The sequence below is a fragment of the Nannobrachium achirus genome, assembly GCF_963921795.1.
Source record: "Nannobrachium achirus genome assembly, chromosome: 22".
NCBI lineage: Eukaryota > Metazoa > Chordata > Actinopteri > Myctophiformes > Myctophidae > Nannobrachium > Nannobrachium achirus.
In genome coordinates this window covers 49476937-49493522 of record NC_137829.1, presented here as the reverse complement: position 1 = coordinate 49493522, position 16586 = coordinate 49476937, and the positions used below count along the sequence as shown (strand labels likewise).

At 46.7% G+C, this 16586-nt stretch overlaps 1 protein-coding gene across 1 annotated transcript in view; it reads right to left on the bottom strand.

The window, feature by feature from the left end:
* LOC308307674 (aryl hydrocarbon receptor repressor-like) overlaps window positions 1–6395 on the bottom strand; it is a gene marked incomplete at its 3' end in the record, with an annotated part of 35538 nt that extends 29143 nt beyond the window's left edge. Inside the window, exon 1 of the mRNA XM_080752940.1 lies at window positions 5543–6395. Coding sequence (XP_080609066.1) covers window positions 5543–5601 — 59 coding nt within the window. The 5' untranslated portion in view covers window positions 5602–6395. The remainder of the gene's footprint in view (window positions 1–5542) is intronic.
* Window positions 6396–16586: the final 10191 nt, after the last annotated feature.

Below are 16586 nucleotides of genomic sequence, written 5' to 3'. Positions count from 1 at the left end.
ACCCTAGCGTCCATATTCTGAGAACTTTAGCCAAAAATAGCCGATCTACAAGCTCACAACGCTCCGCGCTGCGAGGCGTTGTCAGCTTGTGGATCGGCTATTTTTGGCAAAGAGGTTTGGTTTATAGGGTAAAAAGAGCGGACTACCTGTAAGTACAGAGTGAAAGGTCAAGTTTATTAAGTATTGACCATTCAAGTGGATAATATATTTGAAAAAACTATTTGACATGAAATCAAAATACACTGATGATTGTGCTGTCAAACTACAGTATATGGAATCTATGAAAAGGTTGTGGGGGTCCCTGCTTCATCTCTCTCTCAACTAAGGGGTCCTTGGCCTGAAAACGTTGAAGACGCCTGGTCTATGGAGATAGGGTAACCCACACACATGACAAAAAGTTCTGAATGGAGATGTGTCACCTAAACCTAGGTTACATATCTCCATTCAGAAACATTCACATCTCCATTCAGAAACATTATTTCGCCATTATTCTAAATCAGGGCTAATCAGCTTAAGATGGCTCAGGGGCCACTCAGCAAAATATCAAAAGTCCAAGGGCTGCAAGCTATAAATGACAGTCCTATTTTGGACGTTTATATAATGATTTTGTAACACACGACATGAGTAGTCTAAAAAATAAGGGAAAACACAGAAACAGACACATCTATAAGGCCAAACTTCAATGAACAAAAATATTGTCACGGAATGATTAATGATGAAAAGTTACAAAACAAGTCTTTAGACGCTTTAGACGCTGAATGCTAGCCTAGTGAAATGCTAACCTGCCGCTGATGCTGGTGAATGCTAACCTGGTAAAATGCTATCCTGCCGACGCTGGTGAATGCTAAACTGGTGAATGCTCAGACTCTGTTTCTAAGTGGGGGTGTTTCTGAATGGGGGTGTTTCTAAGTGGGGATGTTTCTTTTTCTGAATGGGGGTGTTTCTAAGTGGTGATGTTTCTAAGGGGAGAACTGCCCCCGCGTGGGTGTGCGTCAGCCCTGTCCATCTAAAACAGACTCTTCTGGACGGACAGGGCTGGCTGTGCGCTGGAATGCCACTATTCAGTGACCACAGTGCTTTTTACAGTCCGTCTCAATGGTGTCTTTGTGCAGCCAAGCCCAGATGGCTGTCCAGGAAACCTCAGAGCCCCCACTGCACAGCACAGCACAGGGAGGGAGAGAGAGAGAGAGAGAGAGACGTCTGCACGCGCATGCATACACGCACGAAACACACACACACACACACACACACACACACACACACACACACACACACACACACACACACACACACACACACACACACACACACACACACACACCAGTGTTGATTTTGTCGACTAAAACTATGACAAAAAATGTTTGTTGACAATTTCGTCAACAAAATAAAAACTAGACTAAAACGTTAGGGAGGTTTCTTCTCCACACACACATAGTGGAGAAGAGAGTCATTTTATGTTTGGTTGCTCTCCAGTGTTGCATGCTGAAAATAGCCGATCTACAAGCTCACAATGCGTCGCAGCGCAACGCGTTGTGAGCTTGTAGATCGGCTATTTTCAGCACGCAACCAAGTGTAAAATCAGTCATTACGATGCCATCAAGGCCTGCTCAAATATAGTTTAGTCGACTAAATCAATTGTAGATTTAGTCGCCCTAAAATCTTGATGATATTTAGTCAACTAAAACTAGACTAAAACTAAAACTTTTCAGATGACTAAATTACATTTTATTCAAAAGACTAAAACTAAATCAAATATTTGCTGTCAAAAACAACACTGGCACACACACGCACGCACGTGTGCGCACACACACACACACACACACACACACACACACACACACACACACACACACACACACACACACACACACACACACACACACACACACACACACACACAGGGGCACACAGACACACACACGCAAACAAACACACACTTCTTTTATTTTTGGTGGATTTATACTGGAAAGGAACACTCTACTCTACTCTACTCTAAGAGGATGTCTAGCTAACCATAAAGCCTACTCTGTAGTCTGTACACTATAAGTAGGCCTACACATGGTAGCAGTGTAGTATAATGGACAAGTACTTGTCGTGAAAATAGCCGATCTACAAGCTCGCAACGCGGCGCAATTTAGATTGTGCGCTTGTATAGGCCTTGATCTGCCATTTTCACTTTGGGTGCCATGCAGGAAAACGTACGTTCTCAAGCTAAAAGGTTTGGGAACCACTAGAACTAGAACAGGGGTCTTCAACGTTTTCAGGCCAAGGACCCCTTCGCTGAGAGATATGAAGCAGGGACCCCCACATCCTGTTCATAGATTCCATATAGTTTCATCTTTTGACAGCACAATCGTCAGTGTGTTTTGGATTCATGTCAATGTTGTGTTTTCAGATATTTAACCACTTGAACCGTCAATACTTAATAAACTTGACCTTTCACTCTGTACTTAGTCTGCTCTTTGCCAAAAATAGCCGATCTACAAGCTCACAACTCCTCGCAGATCTGCTATTTTTGGCTAAAGTTCTCAGGGTACGGACACTACAGGGTTCAAGTGGTTAATATAAAAAAGGAGAAAAATGTTTCTGTCACACAAAGATTCGGAAGACCCCCTGTAGTAACTCTGAGGACCCCCTGGGGGTCCCGGACCCCCCTGTGGAAGAACCCTGAACTAGAACATGGAAACTGTTTTTGTATTTACATTTTTAAGTTTGACCAAGACACACACACACGCACGCACGCTCGCACGCACGCACGCACGCACACACGCAAACACGCACGCACACACACACACACACACACACACACACACACACACACACACACACACACACACACACACACACACACACAGGGGCATGCATTCTTTCTGATACAAGTTTCCAAAGAATTACAAAATGATTTTACTTGTTAGCAGTGAAGTTGAAAAACCCTGCTAGCCTACTGTATCTGGTTGAAACCCTGCTAGCCTACTGTATCTGGTTGGAACCCTGCTAGCCTACTGTATCTGGTTATAACCCTGCTAGTAGCCTACTGTATCTGGTTGAAACCCTACTAGTAGCCTACTGTATCTGGTTGGAACCCTGCTAGCCTACTGTATCTGGTTATAACCCTGCTAGTAGCCTACGTATCTGGTTATAACCCTGCTAGCCTACTGTATCTGGTTGAACCCTGCTAGCCTACTGTATCTGGTTGGAACCCTACTAGCTACTGTATCTGGTTGGAACCCTACTAGCCTACTGTATCTGGTTGGAACCCTGCTAGCCTACTGTATCTGGTTGGAACCCTGCTAGCCTACTGTATCTGGTTGAAACCCTGCTAGCCTACTGTATCTGGTTGGAACCCTACTAGCCTACTGTATCTGGTTGGAACCCTACTAGCCTACTGTATCTGGTTGGAACCCTACTAGCCTACTGTATCTGGTTGGAACCCTGCTAGCCTACTGTATCTGGTTGGACCCTACTAGCCTACTGTATCTGGTTGGAACCCTACTAGCCTACTGTATCTGGTTGAAACCCTGCTAGCCTACTGTATCTGGTTGGAACCCTGCTAGCCTACTGTATCTGGTTGAAACCCTACTAGCCTACTGTATCTGGTTGACACCCTGCTAGCCTACTGTATCTGGTTGGAACCCTGCTAGCCTACTGTATCTGGTTGAAACCCTGCTAGCCTACTGTATCTGGTTGGAACCCTGCTAGTAGCCTACTGTATCTGGTTGGAACCCTGCTAGCCTACTGTATCTGGTTGCACGTTGACAAAGAATAATGTTGAGGGCTCTGGGAGAGGGGGGGAGAGAGGGGGGGAGAGGAGGCGAGAGAGAGGAGGCAGAGAGAGGTGAAGATAGGCAGAGAGAGAGAGAGGGGGGATGAGAGGGAGGAATAGGGGGAGAGGAATAGAGGGAGGGAGAGAGGGGGAGGGAGGGAGGGGGGAGGCAGAGAGAGAAAGAGAGAGAGGAGAGAGAGAGAGAGAGAGGGAGGCAGAGAGAGAGAGAGAGGGAAAAAGAGCAAGAGAGAGAGAGAGGCAGAGAAAGAGGGAGAGAGAGAGAGAGAGAGAGAGAGAGAGAGAGAGAGAGAGAGAGAGAGAGAGAGAGAGAGCTCTCTCCGGGCTCAGAGAGCAGAAGTGTTCCCATAATGAGCAGAGGCCGTATCAGATTACAATAACATACTTTGGGCCCGCAAGCCCCCGCCTCCCCCCCGCCCTCCTGTGAGCATCGCGTGAGAGCGCAGGCCGAGTCTACAACTTGATTGTGATTAATGCGAGAGTACTATTCCATGCCAGACCAAAACTATACACGAAGAAGAAATTCTTAAGGTAACCCGAGGGAGAGAAAAAAAAAAGAAAAGAAAAAAACTAGCACAGAAGACAGAGAAAAGAAGGGGGTCTCTCTCTTCTCTCTCTCTCTCTCTCTCTCTCTCTCTCTAGCTACAGTTCAGTTCAGCCCTTCAAAACAAAAGACACAGGCATGCCTTTTTTTCTCCTCTCTTCTGTTTTTTTTTCTTTTTTTTTCACTGCAGCCTCAGATCAGCGCCTCTGTGTCAAGGACCCCCATAACTCTGAGAGTGTACAAATGAACCAAATGGACCCGTAAGGGTCATTTTGGTTCCATTTGGTACACTTTGGTATAAGTTAGGCTACTTATTATACAGACATGTATAAGGGTCCATTTCGTACCATTTCGTACCCTCTTTGACCAGAGTTTACATACAGACATGTAAGGGTCCATTTGGTACCATTTCGTACCCTCTTTCACAGAGTTTCATGCAAGGGTCCATTCGGAACCCCTCTTTCAAAACAAAAGACGAAAGCAGGCTCATTTAGCCCATTAGATGGCACAGACCTGTTGGCTTCACTGCAATAACACTGTACTTATAACACAATGGATGTGTACGCATGTACACACAATGCTATGTTCTAGGCTATGTCACCATCCTGGCGAAGATAGGCGATATGGTTTTTATATGTCTATGTCACTTTGTTAGGACAGACTTGATGTTTACATGCAACAATACAGACAATAGGCTACACAATACTCACTTTAAAGTAAACCATTACATTTTGCCATATACTAGAATCAAATAGCCTACTAAGTATACTTAATATATCTATAATAGGCCTACTACAAGTAGGCTATAAGCCAATTATACTTAAACTTGTCTTTATACATTTCAGTATAAGCCAACGTATAGGCTACTACTCTGTTATAGGCTACTGAAAATATTACTAAACTAAAACTTAAAACTTATTAAAGTATACTGTCTCATTTTTTTACATACAGTATAAAGGGTTATTATGGTTATAAAATAATCATACTTATAGTACACTTTAATAAGCTGCTTTTAAAGGTCATATAACTATTCAAATCATTAATCCCCCCCCCCCCCCCCCCCCCAACACCCGCCTTTCCCTTTTCTAGTGTGCATGCAGTTGAAAAGTGAAATGAAAAAAAAAAAGCTTCATATTATCGGCGGCGGTTCAAAAACAACGTTTCGTGTAATGTTGTGTTATTAAGTGTGTTTCTGATCTATACAATGTGTATCTTACGGTTTCTGGACGGGCTTCTTCCTCTTCTTAACTGCATAGATCCCAGTGTTACTCAACATGGTTGTAATGTCAGCTTTAATGTCTGCTGTGCTGACTGTTGCTTCAATGACAAGAAGAGATCATACAACCCCGGTGTAACAAACATCCAACTCCTCAGTTCATCCAACAGGACATGGTTTGGTTTTTAAGGTCCCAGGGTAGACTTTAGTTATGAATCGGAATAAAAAGACGTGTCCAGTAACAATAATAATGGCAATAATAATAATAACAGCCTTATAATGTTATATAGTCTCCCAGTGGTCGGTCGGACAGACAGACAAGACAGCGGGCTGTGCGCTCCTCCTCAGGGCCGACCTTGGTGCACCGCGGGGCGGTCTGTCCAGAGCAGAAGAAGCGGGGATGATCGTGGAAGTTCTTATGGGAGCAGCAAAGTTTTGGAACGTTTTTTTTTTTTTGTCCTTCTTCCTTCCTTCTCTTCTTTTCTCCCCCTTCTCTTTCCTCCTCTTATGTTCAATATGGAATAAAAATGCGCGATTCCTTTTTCTATCTCTCTCCCTCCTTCCTCGCTCCGAGTTGAAGTTTAGATCTGAAGTGTAGTGTATAGTTAGTTAGTTTTTATCCCCTCCTTTCCTTTTTCTGAAGAAAAACAGAAAGTCTGTGTAAAAACCGCGCCGCCGTGCCGTCCAGTGAAGTCAGTCCAGCCCCAGAATAAACAATACTAGTCCTTGTTATTCTGGGTCACTTGCTTTCGCCCCCGATGTGTAAAGTGATCCTTTTTGGGAACTGATTTGAGAGGCAGAGCAGAGCGCGGCGCAGCGCGCAGCGCAGGTACGATGGGCTACAGCACCGTGGACTGGAGTGGAGTGGAGTGGAGTCAGTGTGGAGTCAGTGCGGACTGGAGGAGCTTGGAGGCCTAGCAGTTTTTTTTTGGCATGGGGCGTTTTCAGGAAATCGTATATGTTGCAGGCGGCGAGGCTGTTAAGGTGGACTGGAACTGTTGTGAGAGAGAGAGAGAGAGAGAGAGAGAGAGAGAGAGAGAGAGAGAGAGAGACAGAGAGAGAGAGAGAGAGAGAGAGAGAGAGAGAGAGAGAGAGAGAGAGAGAGACAGAGAGAGAGAGAGAGAGAGGTGCCATGGCATTGGTCTGACGTCTCATTATTGTTCCGAGGTCCCATTAGTCAGACGCTGGTGAATGCTAACCATTGTGAATGCTAACCTGCTGACACTGGTGAATTCTATCCTGGTGAACACTAACCTGGTGAATGCTAACCTGTCGGCACTGGTGAACACTAACCTGGTGAATGCTAACCTGTCAACACTGGTGAATGTTAACCTGGTGAATGCTAACCTGTCAACACTGGTGAATGTTAACCTGGTGAATGCTAACCTGTCGACACTGGTGAATGCTAACCTGCCAACACTGGTGAATGCTACTACCATGCCTAAACCTAACCCTAATCATAACCCTATATAACCTCAGTATGCCTAAACCTAACATGGTGAATGCTAACCTGCCAACGCTGGTGAACACTAACCTGGTGAATGCTAACCTGCCGACGCTGGTGGATGCTACTATGCCTAAACCTAACCCTAATCCTAACCCTATAACCTCAGTATGCCTAAACCTAACCTGGTGAATGCTAACCTGCCAACACTGGTGAATGCTAACCTGGTGAATGTTAACGTGGTGAATGTTAACCCATTGTTTCGAGCAGCCAGTAGTCCGAATCGCGGGTGAACGCTAACCTGCTGTCGCGGGTGAACGCTATAACCTGCCGACCACGACCAGTAGTCCGATTTGCGGGAGAACGCTAACCTGACGTCGCGGGTGAAGCTGAAGGCTAACCTGCCGACGCTGGTGAACGCTAACCTGCCGACGCAGGTGAATGCTAACCTGGTGAATAAGCCTAAACCTTAACCCTCACCCTAAACCTAACCATTACCCCTAAGACCCTAACCGGAGTACTGGGGATTCGAAACAGCGGGACATCAAAATCTCAAGATGTTGTGTTATAGGCCTAGTGTCACATTAGGCTACCTACTTCTTTCTTTCCAGATTAACTTCATTTTGCCGCGCTACTCCTCCCACAGTTTTGGTGGCACGCACTTGGGCCATAATTATGTCAAATCGACCGGCTTCATCGGGAATCGTCTGCTTGCATTTTGCTATAAGAGATACGTTTTATAGTTTGATTTACATTAATTTATTAGTGAAGGAACTTTCTGCATTGACTTGAATGGTAAAATGCAAAAATGTAATGTTTCCCAAATATGGAGATGACTGACAACATGGATGTCTGACATCATAGACCACATGAGACTGATACAGTAGTGTGTCCATATATGGGCATTCCAAGATATGGGCTTAATAATGATGACACCAGGGATCTCCATATATGGGCATAAAAGGGACAAGTCCTGACACAGAGATCTCCATATAAGGCCATTAATCTATTAGTGAAATAATTTCCCCATATCTTGAATGGGGAAAATTCAAATGGCAAATCGCATCAAGGCAACCACAATTGCAATTTCCCAGGAGCAAACACACTAACTAATAAATCATGGTATCAAATCGTTTTGCAATGCAAATAATCGATTGTACCGATACAAAGTACTTGATTTATATTTAGCAATTTTAACTCTTCTTGTGCGGATCCCGAACTAGTTCGGCTTTATTTCAGCCTTTTTATCGTCCGGGGTGCGGATCCCGAACTAGTTCGGGATATTATATAAAAAAATTTAAACACCCAGAGGCCTTACCGAAGCACCGGGCAAAATTTTCGAGCTGGCCGCCGGCCGCGATTTGTTTACATCGGCCCGCGAAAGCGTCGCACCGCCGATATTTGCCGTCCACTCCAATGCAATCCAGGATCTTTGGTGCTCATTTTCTCTGTTCTATGCCTATCCATGAGGTGGATAGGATAAATCGCCGAAAATTGGGCTTCTAAAATGAGTGGTAGCCAATAGCTAACTTCAAGCTAACTTCATCCTGTTCCTGTTCATGACACAAAGGAAAGTGTTCACGCGTGTCATGGCTGCGCACGGCTTGTGCATATACAGCGTATGTCTATGGTGGATTATCTGGCCCTGGGCGCCCTCTAGTGGAGATTCCAGGCACTGGATGAGTTAAGAAGAAAAAGGAGAAAGAGGGATTTGATTACTTTTCCATTGTAGTTTACTATTAGAACCGTCATCGCGTGTCCGTCCAGACGAGTACCACCTGACACTGTGGTTCCCCTGACACATCACTGTGATGTCACCTGTGATGTCACAGTGATGTGTCAGGGGAACCACAGTGTCAGGCAGTGGACTATGTGTTTAATTTGCCGCTCTGACATCAAGCTTTGACATCACTGTGATGTCATGGGAACCACAGAATCACTTTTATGCCCATATATGGAGATCCCTGATGTCATCAATATTAAGCCCATATCTAACAGGACTTCATATGGGATTGCCCATATATGGAGGAAGACAGCCCATATCTGGGTGGCTGGTTCAGACAGGGATCTCCATGTATGGGCATTTTTCAGATTCAGATTCAGATTCCTTTATTTACCATTGTGTAAAACACATAGGAATTTGTTTCGGCAACATTACATTTATGTGGCATAAAAGGGATTGTATGTTGTGATGTCATGGGAACCACTGTAACAGAATCTCTTTTATGCCCAAATATGGAGATCCCTGATGTCATCATATATGACTTCATATGTGAATGCCCATATATGGAGGAAGACAGCCCATATCTGCATATCTGTGTGGCTGGTTCAGATGTGCATGATCGGGGTCTCACAGCATATCTCCATATACAGTACATGGATCTCCATATATGGGTATAACTGGTCCGATATACATCACTGGCCAGACGGCCAAGACATGGCGTGCTTGTCGCCCTGAGGCGTCTTACTAGTATCACTAGATTCACTTGGTTTATCAATACATCTAGGTTATGTGTTCATGTCAAGGTGCGGGTTTGTCCATACAGTATGTGTTCAAATACAATGTCCATGTATTTGCCAGAATAATAATTTGTTCTCTTAAATAAACAGCATATATATATATATATATATATATATATATATATATATATATATATATATATATGCTAAATAGTTTCTTGTAAATCATGGCACCAATCATGGCACCCCATCTTTAACAAAGTAACGAGCCTGTATGCATATCAATAGACCATTGTCTGTACATATGGTGCACGGAAGCACGCACACACAAGCACATACATATTGATATTTGTATTCATACTGTATAAGCCTATAATATCTTCTTGGCAAGACGCAAGCCCCCCCACCACCACATCATATCTTCATACTATATTCATACTCATTCACTGTTGTTAGCCTACCTACATACTGTAAGTCATATGAATACACATCTGTGTGATACAATATACTGTAAATCGGGTCCTACTAATTGCACCACAATACCCAAAAGTACACAAAAGAACACAAAAGTACACAAAACTACCCAAAAGTATACCCCAAAGTACCCAAAAGTACCCAAAAGTATACCCAAAAGCACACAAAACTACCCAAAAGTACCCAAAACTACCCCAAACTACCCAAAAGTACCCAAAAGTATACCCAAAAGTACACAAAAGTACACAAAACTACCCCAAAGTACACAAAACTACCCCAAACTACCCAGAAGTATACCCAAAAGTACCCAAAAGTACACAAAACTACCCCAAACTACCCAAAAGTATACCCAAAAGTACACAAAAGTACAAAAAACTACCGCAAACTACACAAAAGTACACAAAAGTAGGCAGGGACCAACACCCAGGGGGTCCCTGGTGGCCGCCCCACCACCGGGGCCCACCACGGGCCCACACGGATCCCCACAGACCTCAGCAGCGCTGGAAAAAGCAAATGAAAAAATAAGCGAATCTAGCAGATCTACAAGCTACGTGCTGCTCCACTCCACATGCCGTGGCTTGGATGGGGAGGGGTCCATGGACCCCCACTCCTCAGGGGGGGTCCCCGGGGGTCCCTCGCTGCCGACCCTCCACCGGGGCCCCACGGAGCCCCTCGTGGACCCCCACTGCGGTCCCCCGGCAACTAGACTGTCCGGAAGGGTCTCTGGACCCAAACGTACACAAAACTACACAAAATTACCCAAAAGTATACCCCAAAGTACCCAAAACTACCCAAAAGTATACCCAAAAGTACACAAAACTACCCAAAAGTACACAAAACTACCCCAAACTACCCAAAAGTATACCCAAAAGTACACAAAACTACCCCAAAGTACACAAAACTACCCCAAACTACCCAAAAGTATACCCAAAAGTACACAACACTACCCCAAACTACACAAAAGTACACAAAAGTAGGCAGGGATCAGCACCCAGGGGGTCCCTGGTGGCCGCCCCACCACCGGGGACCCCCACGGACCCCCACGGACCTCAGCAGCGCTGGAAAAAGCAAATGAGAAAATAAGCGAATCTAGCAGATCTACAAGCTACGTGCTGCTCCACTCCACATGCCGTGGCTTGGATGGGGAGGGGTCCGCGGACCCCCACTCCTCAGGGGGGGTCCCCGGGGGTCCCTCGCCGCCGACCCTCCACCGGGGCCCCACGGAGCCCCTCGTGGACCCCCACTGCGGTCCCCCGGCAACTAGACTGTCCGGAAGGGTCTCTGGACCCAAAACTACCCAAAAGTACACAAAATTACCCAAAAGTATACCCCAAAGTACCCAAAACTACCCAAAAGTATACCCAAAAGTACACAAAACTACCCAAAAGTACACAAAACTACCCCAAACTACCCAAAAGTACCCAAAAGTATACCCAAAAGTACACAAAACTACCCCAAAGTACACAAAACTACCCCAAACTACCCAAAAGTATAGCCAAAATTACCCAAAAGTACACAAAACTACCCCAAACTACACAAAAGTACACAAAATTAGGCAGGGATCAGCACCCAGGGGGTCCCTGGTGGCCGCCCCACCACCGGGGACCCCCACGAACCTCCACAGACCTCAGCAGCGCTGGAAAAAGCGAATGAAAAAATAAGCGAATCTAGCAGATCTACAAGCTACGTGCTGCTCCACTCCACATGCCGTGGCTTGGATGGGGAGGGGTCCGCGGACCCCCACTCCTCAGGGGGGGTCCCCAGGGGGTCCCTCGCCGCCAACCCTCCACCGGGGCCCCACGGAGCCCCTTGTTGACCCCCACTGCGGTCCCCCGGCAACTAGACCGTCCGGAAGGGTCTCTGGACCCAAAAGTACACAAAACTACCCAAAAGTATACCCAAAAGTACACAAAACTACCCCAAACTACCCAAAAGTACCCAAAAGTATACCCAAAAGTATACCCAAAAGTACCCAAAAGTACACAAAACTACCCCAAAGTACACAAAACTACCCCAAACTACCCAAAAGTATACCCAAAAGTACCCAAAAGTACACAAAACTACCCCAAACTACACAAAAGTAGGCAGGGACCAGCACCCAGGGGGTCCCTGTTGGCCGCAAGGCTCGCGGCCGACCTAGGGGCCTGGGCCTCGGCCGAGGGACTCCCCGCGGACCCCCTGGAGCTCTGGGGACCCCCGTGGACCCCCCGGTGCCGTTCCGATTTTCTGCCCAGCTATGTTAACTGCAGGAGGGCCACATTTTTTTGCGGGGAATCCGGGACTTTGACCGGCTGGACCCCTCCAAGGGGGTCCGCAGACCCCCGCAAAATTGACGGCGCCGCCTGGTGGCGCCGCCCGGTACTGCAGCGCACTTAAAACCCCACAGCTCGGGCTAGGAGCGACCGACCGACACGGGACCGGTACCCACGCGTCCGGCTCGGTGCCCCGGAGCCGGGGGACCCCCACGGACCCCCGCGCCGCCCCAAGAAATCTGGCCAAAACGGCCAAAAGCAGCCGTTCCCCCGCCTCTGGCGGGGTCCCCGGACCCCCCCCAGAGGACCGGGGGCTCCCGGGGGTCCCCGGCCACCCGCCGAGCACCCTGGGCCCGCCACGCCACCCGGGGGACCCCCTGGGCCCAAACAACGCCGAAAAAAACCCATCTATAGCAGCTCCTCAAGCTCGCGAAACTCTAAAGGCCGCAGCCCCCCGGGCGGCGGCGCCGGTGGTCCCTGGAGCAGTGCCGGCCAGAAGGCGCTCCCAGCCCGGTTTTCGGGGCCTGGGGCCGGCCCTGGTGGTCCCTGGTCACGTGGGTACCGGGCTCGAGCGCGAGGCTCGCACGGCGGTTGAGCTGTGGCCTTTAGAGTTTCGCGAGCTTGAGGAGCTGCTATAGATGGGTTTTTTTCGGCGTTGTTTGGGCCCAGGGGTCCCCCGGGCGGCGCGGCGGGGCCAGGGTTTTCGGCGGGTGGCCGGGGACCCCCGGGAGCCCCCGGTCCTCTGGGGGGGGTCCGGGGACCCCCCCAGAGGACCCCGCGTCGGTCGGTCGCTCCTAGCCCGAGCTGTGGGGTTTTAAGTGCGCTGCAGTACCGGGCGGCACCACCGGGCGGCGCCGTCAATTTTGCGGGGGTCTGCGGACCCCCCTGGAGGGGTCCAGCCGGTCAAAGTCCCGGATTCCCCGCAAAAAATGTTGGCCCTCCTGCAGTTAACATAGCTGGGCAGAAAATCGGAACGGCACCGGGGGGTCCGCGGGGGTCCCCGGAGCTCCAGGGGGTCCGCAGGGAGTCCCTCGGCCTCGGCCGAGGCCCCTAGGTCGGCCGCGAGCCTTGCGGCCAACAGGGACCCCCTGGGTGCTGGTCCCTGCCTACTTTTGTGTAGTTTGGGGTAGTTTTGTGTACTTTTGGGTACTTTTGGGTATACTTTTGGGTAGTTTGGGGTAGTTTTGTGTACTTTGGGGTAGTTTTGTGTACTTTTGGGTACTTTTGGGTATACTTTTGGGTAGTTTGGGGTAGTTTTGTGTACTTTTGGGTATACTTTTGGGTAGTTTTGTGTACTTTTGGGTCCAGAGACCCTTCCGGACGGTCTAGTTGCCGGGGGACCGCAGTGGGGGTCCACAAGGGGCTCCGTGGGGCCCCGGTGGAGGGTCGGCGGCGAGGGACCCCCTGGGGACCCCCCCTGAGGAGTGGGGGTCCACGGACCCCTCCCCATCCAAGCCACGGCATGTGGAGTGGAGCAGCACGTAGCTTGTAGATCTGCTAGATTCGCTTATTTTTTCATTTGCTTTTTCCAGCGCTGCTGAGGTCTGTGGGGATCCGTGTGGGTCCGTGGTGGGCCCCGGTGGTGGGGCGGCCACCAGGGACCCCCTGGGTGTTGGTCCCTGCCTACTTTTGTGTACTTTTGTGTAGTTTGCGGTAGTTTTGTGTACTTTTGTGTACTTTTGGGTAGTTTGGGGTAGTTTTGTGTACTTTGGGGTAGTTTTGTGTACTTTTGGGTATACTTTTGGGTAGTTTGGGGTAGTTTTGTGTACTTTGGGGTAGTTTTGTGTACTTTTGTGTACTTTTGGGTGTACTTTTGGGTAGTTTGGGGTAGTTTTGGGTAGTTTTGTGTACTTTTGGGTATACTTTTGGGTACTTTTGGGTACTTTGGGGTATACTTTTGGGCAGTTTTGTGTACTTTTGTGTTCTTTTGTGTACTTTTGGGTATTGTGGTGCAATTAGTAGGACCCTGTAAATCTAATAGTGTATGATGTGACATCTAAACTTGTAAACGTGAAAACAATGAAGCTGTGCTATGAATGTGATGATCCAATTTTCCAGAAGTACGACCCACCCTTCAAACCTATATCCATATAGTATATGGCTTATGACAGCTTATATCAGTATAGTTAGAGTTACAGAACTGTTATAATATAACACTATTTCCCAAACATTTTAAGGGTCCCTTTGTTTTTTTTTTGTTTCCCACATGTATTTATTTTTTAATTATTATTATTCAAAATATTGTCAAAAAACATGCCCAAAAAAGCTAAATTATTTCATGAATTAAAAACAAAATTCTGTGTTTTTTTTTTTTTTTTCGGTAATGAAGAAACCAAAGAAAGGAACTCCATAAATTAGAACACAAATGTTTAAGAAGTAGTGAAAATAGCCGATCTACAAGCTCACAACGTGGCGTAGATCTGCTGTTTTCACTAGTTTGGGTCCCGGGCAAATGTCTAATTCCACTGACTTGTCTAATTCCAAGACATCTCTCCTCCTGCTCCTTGACCTTAGCTCAGCTTTTGATACGGTCGATCACTCCATCCTCATCCATAGATTAGAATATCTGGTTGGTATCAAGGGTCCCGTCCTTGCCTGGTTTCGCTCCTACCTTACCAACAGAACACAGCGTGTATTTTTCAACAATTCCACATCCGATTACTCCAATGTAAACTACGGCGTCCCACAAGGCTCTGTTCTTGGCCCACTACTTTTCAGTTTATATATGCTTCCACTAGGGGACATTTTTAGGAAATTCAATATCAACTATCACTGTTACGCAGACGATACCCAAATCTACATCCCCATCACAGTAAACGACTCATCCAGCCTCCATAACCTTGAAAACTGCCTCAATGAAGTTAGGACATGGATGAACAACAGCTTCCTGCTCCTCAATTCTGCCAAATCAGAAATGCTGCTGGTCGGCCCAGTCAAACACACACACCTGTACAATAACATAACACTCAATCTGGATGGCTGTTCAATAAATCATAAACCCACTATTAGAAACCTTGGAGTAATATTCGACCCATCATTATCCTTTACACACCACATCAAAAGTATCACAAAATCTGCCTTCTTCCACCTACGCAACTTAGCTAGAATCCGCCCAATATTATCACTCCCGGACGCTGAAACCTTGATCCACGCATTCATCACATCTAGATTAGATTACTGTAACGCACTTTTCTCTGGACTACCATCAACAGCAACAAATGGCCTCAGGCTAGTCCAAAACGCTGCAGCCAAAGTACTAACCCGGAAAAGGAAATACGATCACATCACACCAACACTCATAGCACTTCACTGGTTACCAATTCAGGCCAGAGCCGACTTCAAGGTCCTGCTCCTGACCTTCAAAGCCCTACACGGACAATCCCCATCCTATATGTCGGACCTAATACAACCTTACATCCCAGGAAGACCACTACGGTCCCAGGACGCTGGTCAACTCACAGTAACTATACCCAATAAAGTAACCGTCGGGGGCAGAGCATTTACACACCGTGCCCCCCACCTCTGGAATGCTCTCCCTCAGGCTGTCAGGGATGCTGACTCCCTAGACATTTTTAAATCTAAGTTAAAAACTCATCTTTTTTGCCTGCACTACGGTTTGCCATAATCTATGAACATTGCCATGACCATATCCTATTACCCCATGGTTTTTAACATTGTGTTGCTATATTCTATATATAATCTTTTTGTCCTGTTTTTGTTGTTTTCAAAATTGAATGTTTTGTTGTTGTTTTCACATTTGACTGTTTTTATTTTCCTTGAAATTGTGTGTTGTATTGCCCTGTTGTGAAGTGCACAGAGGCCCCTCGGGGTGATTTTGTACTATAAATAAAAATAAACTGAAACTGAAACTGTATCTTGTCATCCTAAGCAGTAATTGTTTTTAATTCCTCATCTATCTCCTTGGCTCTGCTGCTGTGCACAATGGCGCCCCTGCAGGTCGCTCACACATACTGCCACACCACGGCCACCCAAATGACATAATTATCCTTTCAAATAATTGTTATTTAGGTCTCACTTAAAACTTTAAGACCTATTGGGCTTACACTGCAGGAGCAGCCATCTTGTATGGAGACTGAATGTTGATTTATCGTTTGAAGAATCTCCCCATAAACACACCCATCTATTACTTCAACGGGGGCCTAAGCAAAGATAAACAACCAGGTAGATTTATGTATGCCATACAAGTGTGGGCATACGCTGATGTACTAGTTGTTTATCTTTGCCTATAATCCTCCACGCACCAACATAATTTATGAATTAATTCTAGATATATTGTTTTTACATAATACTGTAAGGCCTGCAATGCAATGCTTTATTGGCATGAGAAAACATACGTTTAGATTGTCAAAGCAAGTGTGTGTAAAAATATAATAACAGCATTGTGTAAACAGTTA